The sequence below is a fragment of the Rhinolophus sinicus genome, chromosome 14, assembly GCF_057876585.1.
Source record: "Rhinolophus sinicus isolate RSI-liver-muscle chromosome 14, RSI-T2T, whole genome shotgun sequence".
Lineage (NCBI taxonomy): Eukaryota > Metazoa > Chordata > Mammalia > Chiroptera > Rhinolophidae > Rhinolophus > Rhinolophus sinicus.
The window spans coordinates 84,801,369-84,818,970 of NC_142514.1; the positions used below are offsets into that span (position 1 = coordinate 84,801,369).

General features: G+C 37.0%; 1 protein-coding gene across 1 annotated transcript in view; it reads right to left on the reverse strand.

Moving 5' to 3' along the window:
• Window positions 1-17,602, reverse strand: part of SYCP2L (synaptonemal complex protein 2 like) — a 74,823-nt gene that overhangs the window by 23,047 nt on the left and 34,174 nt on the right. The window contains exons 18-23 of the mRNA XM_074337065.2: window positions 15,554-15,602; window positions 9,399-9,549; window positions 8,719-8,768; window positions 6,754-6,883; window positions 4,503-4,576; window positions 4,271-4,340 (exon numbers count right to left, since the gene is read on the reverse strand). Of these exons, the coding sequence (XP_074193166.2) occupies window positions 4,271-4,340; window positions 4,503-4,576; window positions 6,754-6,883; window positions 8,719-8,768; window positions 9,399-9,549; window positions 15,554-15,602 (524 nt within the window). The remainder of the gene's footprint in view (window positions 1-4,270; window positions 4,341-4,502; window positions 4,577-6,753; window positions 6,884-8,718; window positions 8,769-9,398; window positions 9,550-15,553; window positions 15,603-17,602) is intronic.

Below are 17,602 nucleotides of genomic sequence, written 5' to 3' on the forward strand. Positions count from 1 at the left end.
AAGCAATCACTTCATCCCAGGCTTCAATGAAGTATCATAAATAATTTCTAAGGAAAATGAGAAGCTGCAAATAAATAAATAAATAACCATTAAGCACACAAGGAAACAATGTGCTGTGAGCAGAGAGCAGCAGAATCAGACAGCAGAAAGGTACTCACAAAAACTTTAGTTACTATAATTCTCAGACACACATTATTAAAAACACCTATTCTTTTTAAAGAAATAAATTCAAGCTTAAAAATATTTTTAAGGGAACAAGGCACTATGTAAAATGACCCAGAAGATCTGTAAAGAACCAAACATTTTCTGGAAACAAAAGATAACAATAATAAACATTTCATGATAGATTCAATAGCAGATCAGATATAGGTAAAGAGATAGCAGTGAACTGGAAGATTGGGCAAATTAAATTATCCAGAATGCAAACAGAGCTAAGAAATGGAAAATACGTAAGCGTAGTTAAGAGACTACTCTTACATGCTGAATACAGAATGAGACAGAATATTATGCCTCTAACTGGAGTTCAAGAAGAAGGGAGAATGAGCCAGAAGCAATATTTGAGGAGATAATGGCTGAGACTTCTCCAGAAATGATGAAAGACACTAGGTCATATATTCAAGATGCCCTACAAACGTCAAGCAGGATAAAATAAAAAGAATACCACACTTAGACAAATTTTAATAAGTGGAAAATTGTCAAAGATAAATAGAAATCATCTTATAAGTATTTAGAGGGAGGCAAGAAGAGACAAATTACCTTCAGAGTGACTGTGAGATTAACTGCTGAATTTTCATCACATGACAGAAAACAAAAGGCAGTTTAATTCCTTTGATGTACTGACAGAAAAAATTCTGCCAACCTGTATTGACACTCAGTGAAAATTTATTCAAGAATAAAGGTGAAACAGGCCTTTTCATACAAGCAAAAAACTGAGGAAGTTCCCACCAGCAGACCCTCACCAAAGGTGTATCATAAGCAGAAAGAAAGAAGTCTCACATGGAGAGTGAGAAGCTACCATGTTTCCCCGAAAATAAGACCTAGACAGACAATCAGCTGTAATGTGTCTTTTGGAGCAGAAATTAATATAAGACCCAGTCTCATTTAACTATAAGATCTGGCATAATATAATATAAAATACAATATAATACCGGGTCTTATATTAATTTTTGCTCCAAAAGACACATTACAGTTGATTGTCTGGCTAGGTCTTATTTTCAGGGAAACAGGGTAGAAGAACGTAAACAAAGTGGTAAATATGTGGGCATATAAAAATGCAAATGACTACATAAAACAGTATCTCAACTTTTATAATAAAATGAAAATAAAGAACACCACCACATAACACAGTTGGGGTAGGATAATGGAATTCAAGAGACTTAAGGTCCTGTATGATCTGGGAGGAAAAGAATGCTACTGATTAAAGTTAGACTTCGAAAAATTATTCATGTTATAATTTCTAGGTTAATCAGTAAATGAAAAGAAATAGAGTAGGTAACTATAAATGAGTAGAGGGGAAAATAGAATGAGAAAAAAGACTTAAGCAAAATTTAAAAAATATTGAGAAAGAAAACAAAATGATTGGGTCATATAGAAAGTACAAAATAAATTAGTAGATATAATACAAATATAGGAGTAGTTACAGTAATTTAATTGGACTAAATACTCCAGTTAAAAGACACGTACTACGATATGAGGAGTCGGAGACTCCAAATATCGGCTATTTACAAATGATATCTATCACATGAGGACATATATGTTAAACATAAAAGGATGAAAAAATGATACTATGCCAATTCTAAACAAAAGGAATAACAGACTTTAAGACAAACACATTACTGGAGATAAAGGGGGGGGTGACACTTCATAATGATAAAAGTTTCAATATGCCATAAAGCTAAAATATTTTACATTTACAAGCACTTAAAGCCATTCTTATTTTATATAAACCAAAATTGAACAGAACCAGAAAGAGAAACTGGCAAGTCCACAATCATCATAAGAGGTTTTAATACACTACTCTCAACAACTGATAAAACAAGTGGACTGAAAAAAATTAATAAGAATATAAACTATTTGAGGAATGTAATTAAGAAAAGTGACTGAATGGATACGCACATATAGAGACACTACACTCAATAATTGTGGAATATACTCTTAACCACAAATTAACCTTTAAAAAAATTTGACATACACTGGGCCATAAAGGACATCTCAAAATTGCAAAGGATGCAATCATACAGACCATGTTCTCTAGCCACAATGAAATCAAACTAGAAACAGTAACAAAACGAGAGCTAGAAAAAATCCCATACCACTGGTAATTGAGAAATATACTACTTTTCTTAAAGAAAAAGTATTTTTAAATAAGTAATAACAAATACATATTATGTGTGGGATTCACCTATAGTAGTACTCAGAAATGTATAGCATTAAGTGAATATAGGAAATAATTTATAAGATATCTTTGACTTTTGGTAAGGAAGAATTTCTCAAGACTAAAAAAGTACTAACCATAAAGAAGAGATTAATAAATTAGAATTCATTAAAATTAAGAACTTTGGTTTACCAAAAAGCTCATAAAGACATAGAGAAAACATCACAGAGAGAGAGAAGCACAAACCACCACGTGAAGAAGATATTTACAAGACATATAACCAAGTCCAGAATCTATGAAGAACTCCTAGGAACTGATATAAAAGGACAAGCCTATTAACAAATCAGCAAGACAGTTTAGACACTACGCAAAAGAGGAAATTCAAATGGCTTATGAACATATAAAATGATGCTTAACCTTAATCAGGGATATTCAAATTAAAACATCACTGTATATACATACACACGAATCAAGATTTTAAAATACCAAGTCTTGGCAGAATGTGAAGCACCAGATCCCTCACATCCAGCTGGTGGGAAAGTAAGTGGATACAACCACATTGGAAACACAGTTTGGCACATCTGAAACTGTTAAAGGTACATATACTCTATGGCCTAGCAATTCTATTCCTAAAACATACCTAGAGAACATTTTTCACATATGTACCAGGAGAAATGGACATGATTCTTTATAGTGGCATTATTTCTAATAACTAAAACTGCAAACAATCCAAAGACCCCACAGCACTAGAATGGATAAATGACGGTATATTTGTGTAGCTGAATATTATATTGTGATGAAAATTAATATACTTCACCTATGTATTGGCATAAATGGACCTTTACAAATGATTTTGAGCAAAAGAAGCAGGACACACAAGATATACACGGTATGCTGCCATTTGTTTAAATTTCAAATCAAATATAACTAAACTACCTATTACATAGGGATACACACAAAGGAAGTAAAATTATAAAGAAAAGCCACAGAAGGGTTTTCACAAGTCAGGACTGTCATTACCTCTGAAGGATGGAGGGAATGGGCAGGGAATGACCCCATATGAAAGGGCTCTTTCTGGTTCTTACTCTGAGTTGTGGTTACATATATATTCACTTCATAATCGTTCTTTAAACTGTACACATTTTGTATTCTCTTCTGAATCTATGGCACTCTTCACAATGTGAAAGTGAGAAAAAAAAATAAAAGCAGTGGACTCAAACACAAAACTAAGCTTAATGAATGGGCCCCTGTGAAGGTGGAAGGGTGGGGATGGGTTTGGCGTGGAGCGAACCAAGATTTGGAAATCGCAATGTTCTGTTTCTTAAACTGGATGGTGGTTCACACATGTCTGTTGTACTGCTATGCTAACTATCCTGCATATAATTTATAACTATTTGAATCTTGCTGATATTTAATTTAACATGCAAAGAAAAAAACAAACTATTCAGAAACATCCTGAAGATGTTTGGTTAGGTACTAAACTAATTCACAACACTGTGACCTGGTCTGGGAACCTTTGGATAACCATTTCCACAAAAAATGAATTCAGAAATTTTAATACTTTGGCCATACAACTTTTTGAAACATTGCTGACAAACTGTAAGCGTCCTGCTAAGCTCTTGTGTGAGGCCTGAGAAGAGACGAGCTGGCTGACGGGATTCGGGCCCCAGGCTATGTGCTTCTTGACAGGAGACATTCTTGTTCCTGAAGAAGCCCCTCTTCCCCTCGACCTTCATGCACATTTGGAGCTGACCTGCAGATCACACTAGTCTCTCCAAGACCTAGCAATCGTCACTCTGTAAAGTGATTTTATCTGCTGCAATTTGAATAACAGCCTGGCCTGCCAAAATCAGATTTGTTTGGCTTTATTCTGCAAAAAGTTTTGTATTCTCTCACCTCTGTCTTCCAAGTTTTCCAGTTTATGTTTGAAGTTAGTATTTTCCATCAATGACTCTGGGTTCACAGTCTTAAAAGAAAAAGAAAAAGAAAAAAATCAACAGGCCACAAGTATACGTATTTGTGTCAAAATAAGAAATAAATGGTGTTACATTATCCCTTATGAAGGAATAAGCCCATACATTATGCAAATATGATATTAATTCTAGAAAACCCAACAATTAAATAATACCTTAGGTACATTTTCTTCAACCTCTGAATGCTCCAATGAAGAGAGATTGCTCAGTGAGTGGGAGCTTTGAAGTTCTGAATATTAGAGAGAACAGTTTCAAGGGAGAAAACGCACTAAGAGCAACTTCAGGCAAAACATTTTAATGCTCCTCTATATATTAAATCTCACTATCAAAAAATGGGACACAGTTCTAAATTTTAAAAAACTTTCAGGGCATGTGTGGTTATGAGGTTTGTGGATCAGTAGATAAAATGAATAGCCAGTTACCTCAACTAGATCCCGACCTTTAATAGCTGCCCATCTGATCCCAAGGTCATGGGCAAGGTTTCTGCCACCTCAACCTTGTGATCCCTCTATTTCTTCTCTCTCTTAGTTCCACTCCCTTATTTCCTCTTACTCTCTAATGCTAATATTCCTCTCTCCTTTTTCCTTTTCTCTACTTGTTTTCTGCCAGTGGCAGCCAAGCTAAAAAGTTGTCAGTTGCATGTCTAAGTGCCAGTATGTATCGGGCAACGTGCTAAGCTGCAGGATGATCAAGGTGAACAAACAAAACCCCTTCTCTTAAAAATTTTTTTTTTTTTTTTTTTTTGGAGGGATGATGGTGGTGGTGATGGTGTTAGTTTTTATTTTAAAAACTTCAACTTACACAAAGTTGAACCAAATAGTATAATGAACTGCCATATACCAATTACTCAGCTCCAGTCATCAACAACTCACAGCCAACCCTGATTCATTTATATTCCCATCCATTTCCTTCCCTATATTATATTGAAGCAAATACCAAACATCATGCCATTTCATTTCAAGTATTTTAGTAGATGTCTCTAGGAGAACTCTTAAAAATTAAACATACTTGCAATGTATACAGATATTGATTCATTATGTTGTACATCTGAAATGAATAGGTTATATGTCAATTATAGCTCAATAAAAAATTAAACATAGCCAAAATACTATTATCACCCTAAAAAGTTAACAATAATTCCTAAATATCATTAAGTAACCAGTCAGTATTCAAATTTCTGGTTGTGTCATAAATAATAATTGTTTTTTTCAACTTTTAAGCTTCTTTGATTCAAAATCCAAATCAGGTCCACACATTGTGATTGGTTGATATCTCCTAAGTACTTGTCACTCCATCACTTTTTTCCCCCTTGCAATTTATTGAAGAAACCATCATGGCAATTGCATCCCTTTAGTGTCATTCAACATGATCTTCTGTTCTCTTTCCTGTGATTTGGTAAATGCTTGATCAGATTTAGGTCTGATCCTTTTTAGCAAAACTACTCTATGGGTAGAAGTTTGTTTCTCCATCAGAATGCATGTGAAGTTAAGGCTGTGTCTCTTTGTGTACTTTTTTTTTTTTTTTTTTTTTTTTAATTAAATTTATTGGGGTGACAACTGTTAGTAAAATTACATAGATTTCAGGTGTACAATTCTGTATTACATCATCTATAAATCCCATTGTGTGTTCATCACCCAGAGTCAGTTCTTCCATCACCATATATTCGATCCCCCTTACCCTCACCTCCCCCCCCCCACCCCCCTTACCCTCTGGCAACCACTAAACTATTGTCCGTGTCTATGAGTTTCTGTTTCTCATTTGTTTGTCTTGTTCTTTTGTTGTTTTTGGTTTATATACCACATATCAGTGAAATCACATGGTTCTCTGCTTTTTCTGTCTGACTTGTTTCGCTCAGCATTACTCTCTCAAGATCCATCCATGTAATTTTAATAAAGTACAGTGGGGATTAAGATAAACCTTGCAGGTCAAGGGTTGGCAAATTCTGGCCCCTTCAGCCCCTTGGGCCACCTGGTTTTTTAAATAAAAATTTTGTGAAAATATAGCCATGCCCATCAGTTTACATCTTGTCTGTGACTGACTTTGTGCTACAACTGCAAAGTTAAATTGTTACAACAGAAACTATAAGGGCCAAAAAGCAAAAAATACTTACTATCCATCCAAAGAGAAAGTTTGCCAACCCCTATACTAACAAGTCACCATTTGAGTTTCTTGCTTCTTTAGAAGAGGAGAACCAGCAATTCTTATGCACACGCTAATGTCAAATGTTAAAGCAGAATTAAAACACAATATCCTCTAAATTTTGCTAATGAGGACATTAAAGAGAAGAACAATCATACCTTCACTCTTTCTTCAACAGATATGAAAAGACAAAAAATGTTTTATTTACTTCAAACTACCTTTCCCAAAACATAAGTTTCTCTATGTATATCAACAGAAATTAGGTACCTGTTTTCTGGGCAGAAACTTCAGGAGTTAAAAGGGTATAACTACCCTGAAATTTTGTTCCAGAAATGTTTGGAGGTGTGGCATTACTTTCCCTTGAGGTATCTTTCCATAATGGTGTTAGAAGTTTAGCCTAAAATATAATATTTTTTAAAAGTGTTAACATTCATAACCATTCAAGACAAGCTGTCAAAAATTCCAAGACATTTATTTCCAATATCCTTTTAAAAAGTTTAAGTATTGGATTTGTTCCATTTGAAACTAAACACTAAGACTACAAGATCCCAGAGTAGAAAGCACATTAGGTCACATACAGAGGATACCAAAAAAAATGTATACACATTTTAAGGAAAAAACTGCATTAAAATTGTTATACTCAATATACACCAATAACTAAAGATGAGTACAAGTCGTGTACATATATTTTTGGCACCGCCGGTATCAATTGATAATTCTAAATCAAAAATAACTGCACACCAAAGTTCTCCAAGTCTGGTCCCGGACCACAGCATCTGCAACACCTGGGAACCTGACAGAAATGCCAGTTCTCAAGCCTCACCTAAGACCTACTCAGTCAGAGCTCTGGGAACAGGACCCAGCAACCCGTGTTTTAACAAGTCATCTGGATCACTCTTGTGACCACTAAAGTTAGTGAGAACCAGTGCTCTAAATCAGGAGTCAGCAAACTACAGCTCACTGCCTGTTCTGGAAAGAAACATTATTGGAACACAACACACCCGTTTGTTTAGGAATGTCCACGGCTGTTTTCCTGCTGCACTGCCAGAGATGAATAGTTGCCACAGAAACCATATAGCCCACAGAGTTGAAAATATTTACTCTCTGGCCCTTTACAGAAAATGTTTGCCGACCCCTGCTAAATTATTCTCTTCATGACTCCAACACAAAGAAGTGAATTCTGAATATGGAAATTTGTACAAAGTCAGCAATGCCCTCACTGAAAATCAGCAGAGACTTCTTATCACTGGCACACTTAAATTTATGGATTCTCAAAGCTTTGATGTTTCTTTCGTGCTTATTTAAAACAAAAAGACATGGTTACTAAAAAACTGTTCTTTTGGTCTATTTCTGATAACTCATTATTTCAGTTTGAACTATTCAACAAATATTTGGGCACTTACTCTGGCTCACAGGTTTAATCTATAAACAATCTCTGTCATTACAGAACCAGAGAGCCCCTTAGATTCACAGAGGGCAGCGATTCCCAGGCTGAGGGAAGGAGGCCGGCGGGGGGGCAGACAACTAGCTGAATGGAGCACTAACCACGGGTTGGTGATGCCCTCAGAATCCCAGCAGCCAGATAGGACAGGTCTCATTTAACAAGAAACAAAAACCAACTTCTGAGAGGTAATTCAGCTAATCGCAGGAAAAATTAGGCTTTGAGTTGGTTTGGAGGACACTGGTGCTCATACTCTTAACTACTTTTCTATAAAACAAGGATAATTGAAGGGCACTAAGAAACTTTGAGGGTTTATTCAATATTTATATAAGCTTGAAGGCATTTCCACCAGTTGCAAAATAAAGACTTAAAGGTTTAAATCATTAAAAGCTTTGAAACTAACATGTCAACAAATTGAACACTAAGGGAAGAAATAAACCAAGAAGTTTATTTTAAAAAGTAAATTCAAAAGAGCATATATTTTCAGTTAATCAGAACAGCCCAGATTTTAAGCACTGTTATAATAAACATCTTTCAGCAACATTGGGGAACAATGAAAAAAAGATCCTAAATCATTACCTAAGATTCATACTAAATGTTTAGAAGTCTTTGCAGTTTCTGTTAACAGTGGTTTACATACTAGTAAAAGACTGCTCTATTATTCTCATATTCCTAAAAGGAGTTTTTTTTTTTGTTTTTTTAGAAATAAATGCAGTTTAACCCTAAACAGATAGACCTGTGTCATGCTAATGCCATAAGGGCACACGGGAGCCCCGATAAAGTTTACTTACTTGGTCTTTCTCACGGTCCCTGCCAAGATTGAGAGGGGAAAGTGGCAAAACTAAAATGAAAGGAAATAAGTGTACAATGGGTAAGTTTACATATGAGAAATACAAAAACTCATTTTTCCCTCTCCCAATTATACATGTCCAGGCTAAAAGCCATTCCCATTTCCTACAACTAAGTCAAATGCTTGGTTCTGACGATCCCTTTAATAATTATTCAGCTGTGTTCCTCACCACCCAGCACGCACTCTCTGCTCTAGATCAAGTCCCTGAATGCCATCCTCATGTCCTCAGTTTGTCCCTGTACTTTTACCTAACTTAGAATGCTTTCCCCTCTCCGCACCTCTTCACACCCTATTTTTTTTTCCAACGAGGAGCTCAAGTCCTACCCACCTCACCTCTTCCTTGAAGCTCTTCCTGATGATTCCAGCTCATATCAGAGTCCTCTTATCTGAACTCCTACTCCATTTCTCTACAGCTCATACTGAACAGTTATTTACCGATTCCATATTCTTTTGTACTGTTTCACGTATGTACATTTTGCCTTTCCAATGTAATTGTAGCAGGGGAAGGGGAATTACATGACCATACATCTCTTTGGTAACTGCTCTCATCATACACTGAAAAATAAACACTTGCTGATTTACTTGAAAACTGACTTGAAAGAAGACATGCACCAAACTTACTTTTTAAGCTACTTCTGGCTCTTGCCTTTTTCCGACCAGGATATGGTTTTAGGAATTTCCTTTCTTGGTTATTGGTCCAAGATAGTTCACTGGTACTAGTACTTGAATCTTGATTACTCTCTGAGAAGAGGTGTTTCCTATAATGAAACTTCTACAAACCCAGATGATAAATGAGAACTATTAAAGGGTGCTAGTACCCTTTATATACAATTAAACAGACCACTACAGTGTGAGACAAAAGAGAAGTATCTCCTTCTAAAAGACAGGGTCTCTCACACAATAAAAAGGCCCAGAAGCAAGGAGGGGAAGAAAAAGGAGAAACAGGTTATTTCGTTAGTCAATTCTCAATCAAGCTGCTGTTGTGAAGGATGAGAAAATCCTCTCTAATCAAATACTTGCAACTAATAAGATGCTAGGTCACTGCTCAAAAGCTGATGCTCCTTAATATCATGTCAACACTATAACTTCAAAATATTAACCTGAACGACAAAAGCAAGTATAAAACTAATTTTTACAAAGATATGCTTGTCTACATTTTAGAAGAACTAAAATAAAAATAAGAGAGTTATTCCTATTTGAACCTTAAAGGCTTGAAATTAAGCCTGGATTATAAAGGTTAGATTTTTAGGACAAACGTAATCTGTTCTGCTGGATTATTCAACTGTACATTGATATTTACACATATATTAAATCTTTTCCTGTTTTTGGATTCACTTTTACAAATGCTGTTAACGAAAATGTTTATGCTCAATTTTAACATGGAATTTGTTTTGATTTTAACAAAACGCATACTCTCTTTGAGCCCTGTCTGTGGTGTCCTTCCAGGAGCCCAGTCCTTAAACCGCCATGACTCTACAGGGGCTCCACCATTCAGCTTGCAACACCTCATTCTCATGTCAGGCCAGGGAGGATTCACATGAATCCAAATGTATTAAGTGGTGACAGTATCCCATATACTCTTTTCAAACTGATACACATCAGCTAGAAGATACACACTGTGCCTGGAATGGCAAAGTGTAGAGTCAGCTTAGGGTGAGAACCAGCCTCACCCTTATTTATGATAGCACAACCTTTAACTTTTAAAATGGGTGATGGTGAACTATCTATTTTTCAAATGAATTTATTTTTAAAGAGCCAATTGAAAATGCTTAGTTCATCATTTGTAAAGAAGCTCATATTTTAAAGGAAATTTGTGATCCACACCTATCTGTATCTTACTCTTATGAGAATAATAAAAAAGGTTAGAGGGACCCTCACATTTGTTCCAGAGTTCCTCACCCCAGTGTCTTGTAACAAGCAAGCATCACTTCATTTAATGCATCCAATTAACACATCACACAGCAAGGCTTTCCCAGTTTCTTTAGTTTTATAGATAAAAGTGTTGAAAGTTATTTACAAAAAGACAAGTATCCAGAGCAGTCATTTTTAAATTTGGCTGCGTATTATAATAGAATCACCAGAAAAGGGCTTTTTAAAAAATCCCAATGCCTGAGCTTTACCCAGGACCAATTAAGTCAGAATCACTGGAGAAGGGATCCAGGCTTTAGTATTTTCATCAGCTCCCCTGGTGATTACAGTTAGAAGCCTGGGCAGTGGAAAATAAGTACCATTCCTAAAAGCAAAACAAAAGGAGCCTTATCTCATTTGTTTGAAGCTCATGCTCTCAAATTTTTTAAAAATTTCATTTAATGTTCATAATAGAGATATTTTTCAAATGCACTGACTACAGACTTAGAGCACTGATCTTACCAAAGTGGGGGCAAACCAGAGAGGTGTATGTTGGTGGACACAGGGACAAAACCATGTCACTGACTCAAAGTGAAACATTTCTTTTCAATTCATTAGCACTTCTGCTTCTATTCAAGATAAATCTCAAGTGCTAGTAGGTCATTCAACTTCTCTTCTGCTTACTAATCTTTATTTAAACAGCAAGAAAAGGCTCTAGCCAGAAAGTCCAACAAGTAAAAGTAAAGTTCGGTATGATAACTTTGTTATTTTCCATTGTATATATTTAGGGGCTTACCTACTATTTGTTACAACTAATACTGATTTTCCATTTGAAAGTGAAATAATTCTGGGATTCTGGTCAAGATGGCAGAGTAGGTAAAGGGTGTGCTCACCTCCTCTCCTGACTCCATCAAAATTACAACTAAACTACAGAACAACCATTACTGAGAATGACCTGAGGTCTAGCTGAACAAAAGTCCTACAACTAAGAATATACAAAAGAAGCCACATCAAGACTGGTAGGAAGAGCAGAAGCATGGAACAGGCTTGTCCCACACACATGTGTGGCAGTTAAAAATTGGGAGGGGTATCTTGGCTGCAGAAGTCCCATTGAGGAGCAAGGGGTCCCACCCCCACACCTGGCTATCCAGCTCTGGATTCCAGTAACAGGAAGAAAAGTCCCCATAACTTCTGGCTGTGAAAACCAGCAGAGATTGTGGCTGAGTAAGACAGAGGGTGGCTAGAATCCCAAACATTCCTCTTAAAGGACCCACACATGGACTTACTCACTGATGGATTCACTCACTCTGCGCTCCAGCACTGGGGCAGCAGCTGGAAAGGCACCAGGGATCTATGGGGTGCAACTGAATTATCTGGCTTCATGGTGAAGGCTGGAGGGGCAGCTTTCTCCCAGACAGAAGTGGTGGTAGAAGCCACTATTCCTTTGTTGAGCCCTCCTCCTTCCCAGTGTGCAGACATAGGCAGCCACCATATCTGAGTCTCCATCAACCTGGCTAACAATGGTTGTCTCACCCTGGTGATTCCCTGAGACACCCCCAACCCACCCAACTTGCGAGGCTACCCAAGCTTCTTCCAGTGGCTTTTCCATACAAATGGCTCATCGTGGTTCATGCAGCAGACTTTCATAAAATTTCTCAAAGGTTCATGAACCCCAAACAAGGGGCATCTAGCATCAGTGTGTCCCCTACCTCTTGCTAAGCAGCCCCAAGCCTGGCACTAGTGACAGCTGGCCTCAGTTCAAGGATTGGTCTCCCCAGGTACCACCCAACTCCATGTGGATGGTGGCCATTTGCATATTGCTTTTTGGCTCATTCCAGGAGGCCTTGAAGGTGGCACACCTGGTGGCTGGCTTCAGATTGAGCTGGAATACCATCCAATTGCCTCCATAGATGACACAGCCAAAGGGCAGACTGAGCAGGCACCAGACAAGAGCCCTGCTAAAGCAAATCCTGCTCCATAGGTTCAGCCCCTGCACGATAGCCCCTCCACTGTAGTCATGTCCAGTCTTCACAACCAATCAGCCTGAGGGTCAAATCCTCCCACTGACATGCAAACAGCAACCAAGACTCAACTACAACAGGAGGGCACACACAACCCACACAAGGGACACACCTGAAGCACCTGGGTCACATGACCAGGGAGGCTGTACCACTGGGCCTCACAGCACACCTACTACATAAGGCCACTGTACTAAGATCAGGAGACATACCAGCTCTACCTACTATATAGAAACAAATACAGAGAAGCAGTCAAAATGGGGAGACAAAGAAAGATACATGTCCCAAATGAAAGAACAGAGAGAAGCTCCAGAAAAAGAACTAAACAAAATGAAGACAAGCAATCTACCAGACTCAGAGTTCCAAACACTGGTTATAAGGATGCTCAATGATCTCAGGGAGAACTTGAACAAAGAGATAAGAAACATAAAAATGGTGATAGAAAACAAAGAACCCGTCAGAAATAAAGAACACAAGGGCTGGCCCGGTGGCTCAGGCGATTAGAGCTCCAGGCGCCTAACTCCGAAAGCTGCCGGTTCGATTCCCAAATGGGCCAATGGGCTCTCAACCACAAGGTTGCCAGTTCAATTCCTCAAGTCCCGCAAGGGATGATGGGCTCTGCCCCCTGCAACTAAGATTGAACATGGCACCTTGAGCTGAGCTGCCTCCCGGATGGTTCAGTTGTTGGTTGGAGCATGGGCTCTCAACCACAAGGTTGCCAGTTCAATTCCTCAACTCCCGCAAGGGATGGTGGGCAGCGCCCCCTGCAACTAAGATTGAACACGGCACCTTGAGCTGAGCTGCCACTGAGCTGCCAGATGGCTCAGTTGGTTGGAGCATGTCCTCTCAACCAAAAGGTTGCCACCATTGCAAGGGATGGTGGGCTGTGCCCCCTGCAACTAGAAAACGGCAACTGGACCAGGAGCTGAGCTGCGCCTTCCACAACTAAGACTGAAAGGACAACAACTTGAAGCTGAACAGAACCCTCCACAACTAAGATTAAAAGGACAACAACTTGAGTTGGGGGGAAAAAAAAAAAGTCCTGAAGTACACACTGTTCCCCAATAAAGTCCTGTTCGCCTTCCCCAATTAAAAAAAAAAAAATCTTAAAAAAAAAAGAAATAAAGAAATGAAGAACACAATAACTAAAATAAAGGATACATTAGAGGGAATCAACAGATTAGATGAAGCAGAGGATCAAATCAGCAATTTAGAAGATAAGGTAACATAAAACACCCAATCAGAACAGCAAAAAGAAAAAAGAATCCAAAATAATAATGATAATAATGAGCATCAAGCATACCAACATTCGCATCATAGGGGTACCAGAAGGAGAAGAGAGACAGCAAGGAACTGAAAACCTATTTGAAGAAATAATGATGGGAAACTTCTCTAACCTGGTGAAGGAAATAGATATACAAGTCCAGGAAGCTCAGAGAGTCCCATACAAGATGAACCAAAGAGGCCCATATCAAGACATATTATAATTAAAATGCCAAAGGTTAAAAACAAAGAAAAAATCTTAAAAGCAGCAATAAAAAAGCAGTTAGACCTTTGAGAGAGCCCCCATAAGACCATGAGCTGATTTCTCAACAGAAACTTTGCAGGTCAGAAAGAATTGGCATAAAATATTCAAAGTGATGAAAAGCAAGGACCTACAACCAAGATTTCTCTACCCAGCAAAGCTATCATTTAGAATTGAAGAACAGATAAAGTGCTTTCCAGACAAGGAAAAGCTGAAGGAGTTCATCACCACCAAACTAGTATTACAAGCAATGTTAAAGGGACTTCTTTAAAAAGAAGGAAAAAAAAGATGAAAAATATGAATAAAATGGCAATAACTACTCGTATATATCTATCAACAATTATTTTAAGTGTAAGTGGATTAAATGCTCCAATCAAATGACTTAGGGTATCTGAATGGATAGAAAAACAAGACCCTTACATATGCTGCCTACAAGAGACTCACTTCAATTGAAAGACACAACCAGACTGGAAAGTAAAGAGATGGGAAAAAGATATTTCATGAAAATGGAAACAAACAAGCAAAAAAATATGGAGAAGCAATAGTTATACCAGACTTGAAAACAAAAACTATAACAAGAGTCAAAGAAGGACCCAGTAATCCCACTCCTGGGTATTTACCCTAAGAAACCCAAAACACGACTTTGAAGGGACATGTGTATTCATATGTTCATTGCAGCATTATTTACAATATGGAGCCAAGATACGGAGGCAACCTGGGTGTCCATCAATGGAGGAATAGATGAAGAAGAGGTGGTACATATACACAATGGAATATTATTCAGCCATAAAAAAGAATGAAATCTTGCCATCTGCAACAACATGGATGTACATAGAGGGTATTATGCTGAGTGGAGTAAGTTGGATAGAGAAAGACAAATACATACGATTTCACTTATATGTGGAACCTAAAAAACAAAATAAATAAACAAACAAATTCATAGATACAGAGAACATTTTGACGATTGCCAGATGGGAGGGTGGTTAGGGGGATGGATGAAAAAGGAGAAGGGATTAAGAAATACAAATTGGTAGTTATAAAATAGTCATGGGGAGGTAAAGTACAGCATAATATAGTCAATGATATTGTAATAACTATGTATGGTGACAGATGGGTACTAGATTTACTGGGAGATGACCTCATAAGTTATATAAATGTCTAATCACTATGTTGTACACCTGAAATTAATATAATATTGTATGTATACTGTAACTGAAAAAAATGTTAAACTATTGAAAAAAGTGAAATAATTCCTTTTAAAATAAGTTCAAAATAAATTTGAGAAAAATAGAGATAAAGAGCAGAGTGATGACAAATTTTGAAGATGGTATGCAAATCACTAAAATTTGGGAAGTATTGCCCACAAACAAAAGTTAGTTCATTACCGACATTCTTGTTTCTTGATTTCTGTCACCCTTGAAAGCAGAATCTTTCCTAAAAGAAAATAGCAAATTAATGGAACGTAAGCCATCACCTTCTCCTTCCCTCACTTCACAGCCCTAACTTTTTTTGCCTTCATGTGCTCTTTGTCTGATGTGAGCCCAGCACATGGGAAGTACCCCATCTGGCAGACAAACATCTTACCTTACATTTCCATAGATCCTGTGCCTGACAACAACTGGTTATTTAAAACAAATCAAAGCTTTGTTGAACCCGTCTCTGTCAGGCCCATAAAGAGGAAGGCAGGGTGAGATCAAGGAAGCATCAAGCTGTGGCAAAGCTGCAGAGCAGTGCTTCCTGTCTGCCTCTACCTCAGAATCCACTGGGGTGCTATAAAAAATAGCTTCCCTGATGGCCAATGATGTTGAGCAGCTATCTTTTCGTGTACCTGTTGGCCATTTGTATGTCTTCTTTGGAGAAATGTCTATTCAAATCCTTTCTCCATTTTTTTAATAAGGTGATTTTTTAAATTTTGGCTGCTGAATTGTAGGAGTTCCTTATATATTTTGGGTATTGACCCCTTTTGTGGTTTGTTATTATTAAAAAAACGTAATCTAAGTGTTGATGAACATGTGGAGAAATTGGAAAACTTGCTCACTGTTCACAAGAATGTAAAAGGGTGTAGCTGCTATGGAAAAGAGTATGGAAATTCTTCAAAAAGTTAAAAATAGAACTACTATATGATATAGTAATCCCATATATCCAATGGAATTCAAATCAGGATCTTGAAGGGAAATTTTCACTCCCATGTTCACTGCAGTATTATTTACAATAGCCAAGATATGGAAACAATCTAAATGCCCATTGATGGATGAATGGATAAACAAAATGTGGCATATACATACAAAGGAATACTAGTCAGCCTTTAAAAAGAAGGAAATCCTGCAATACAAAACAACATGGATGAGCTTGGATGACATCATGCTAAGTGAAATATGCCAGCCACAGAAGGACAAATACTGCATGATTCCACTTATATAAGGCATTTAAAATAGTCAAACTCATAGAAAGGGAGAATAGAATGGTGACTTCCAGGCACGGAAGAAAGGGGAAAATGTGGAGTTGCTATTGAACAGTTATAAAGCTTCAATTATGTAAGATAAACAAGTTCTAGAGATTTGTTGTATAACATTGTGCCTATAGTTAACAATACTATATTGTGCACTTAGAATTTTGTTAAGAGAGTAGAGCTCATGTTAAGTGTTCTTATCACAATAAAAAAAGAGAATGAAACAGCTAACGCACTCCCATTTCCAGGCAACCATTGATCTACTTTCTGTCTCTAGATTAGTTTGCGGTTTCTAGTACTTCATGTAAATGAAATCATACAATATGTAGTCTTTTTTTTCGGGGGTGGGGAAGGGTCTGGTTTCTTTCACTTGGCATGATTATTTGGAGATTCATTCATGTTGTATATATTAATAGTTAATTATTTTTTATTTCTGAGTGGCTTTCATTGTGTGGATATAACAAAATGTATTTATCCATTCATCTATTGGTGGACATTTGGGTTTCCAGTTTGGGCTGTTTCCAGCTTGTTACAAATAAAGCTACTAAAAACATTAATGTACATCCCTTTGTGTGGACATATGCTATCATTTCTCTTGAGTAAATACCTATGATAAGAATAGCTGGCCATAATATGTGTATACTTAACATTTTAAGAAACTACCAGCAATGTATAAGAGTTTCAGTTGCTCCACATTCTCACCAACTTGGTACAGTCTTTCTAACTTTAGATATTCTAATAAAGATGGTAAATTTTATGTTATATGTACTTTAGCACAATTTAAAAAATATAATTAAACATTTAAAATTGTACTCACTAGTTCTAGTAGTCTTTTGTAGATTTCACTGAATTTTCTACTTACCGTGTTTCCCCAAAAATAAGACCTAGCCAGACAATCAGCTCTAATGGCTTTTGGAGCAAAAATTATAGTAAAATAAGACAGCACATAATATAACATATATAATACCAGGTTTTATATTAATTT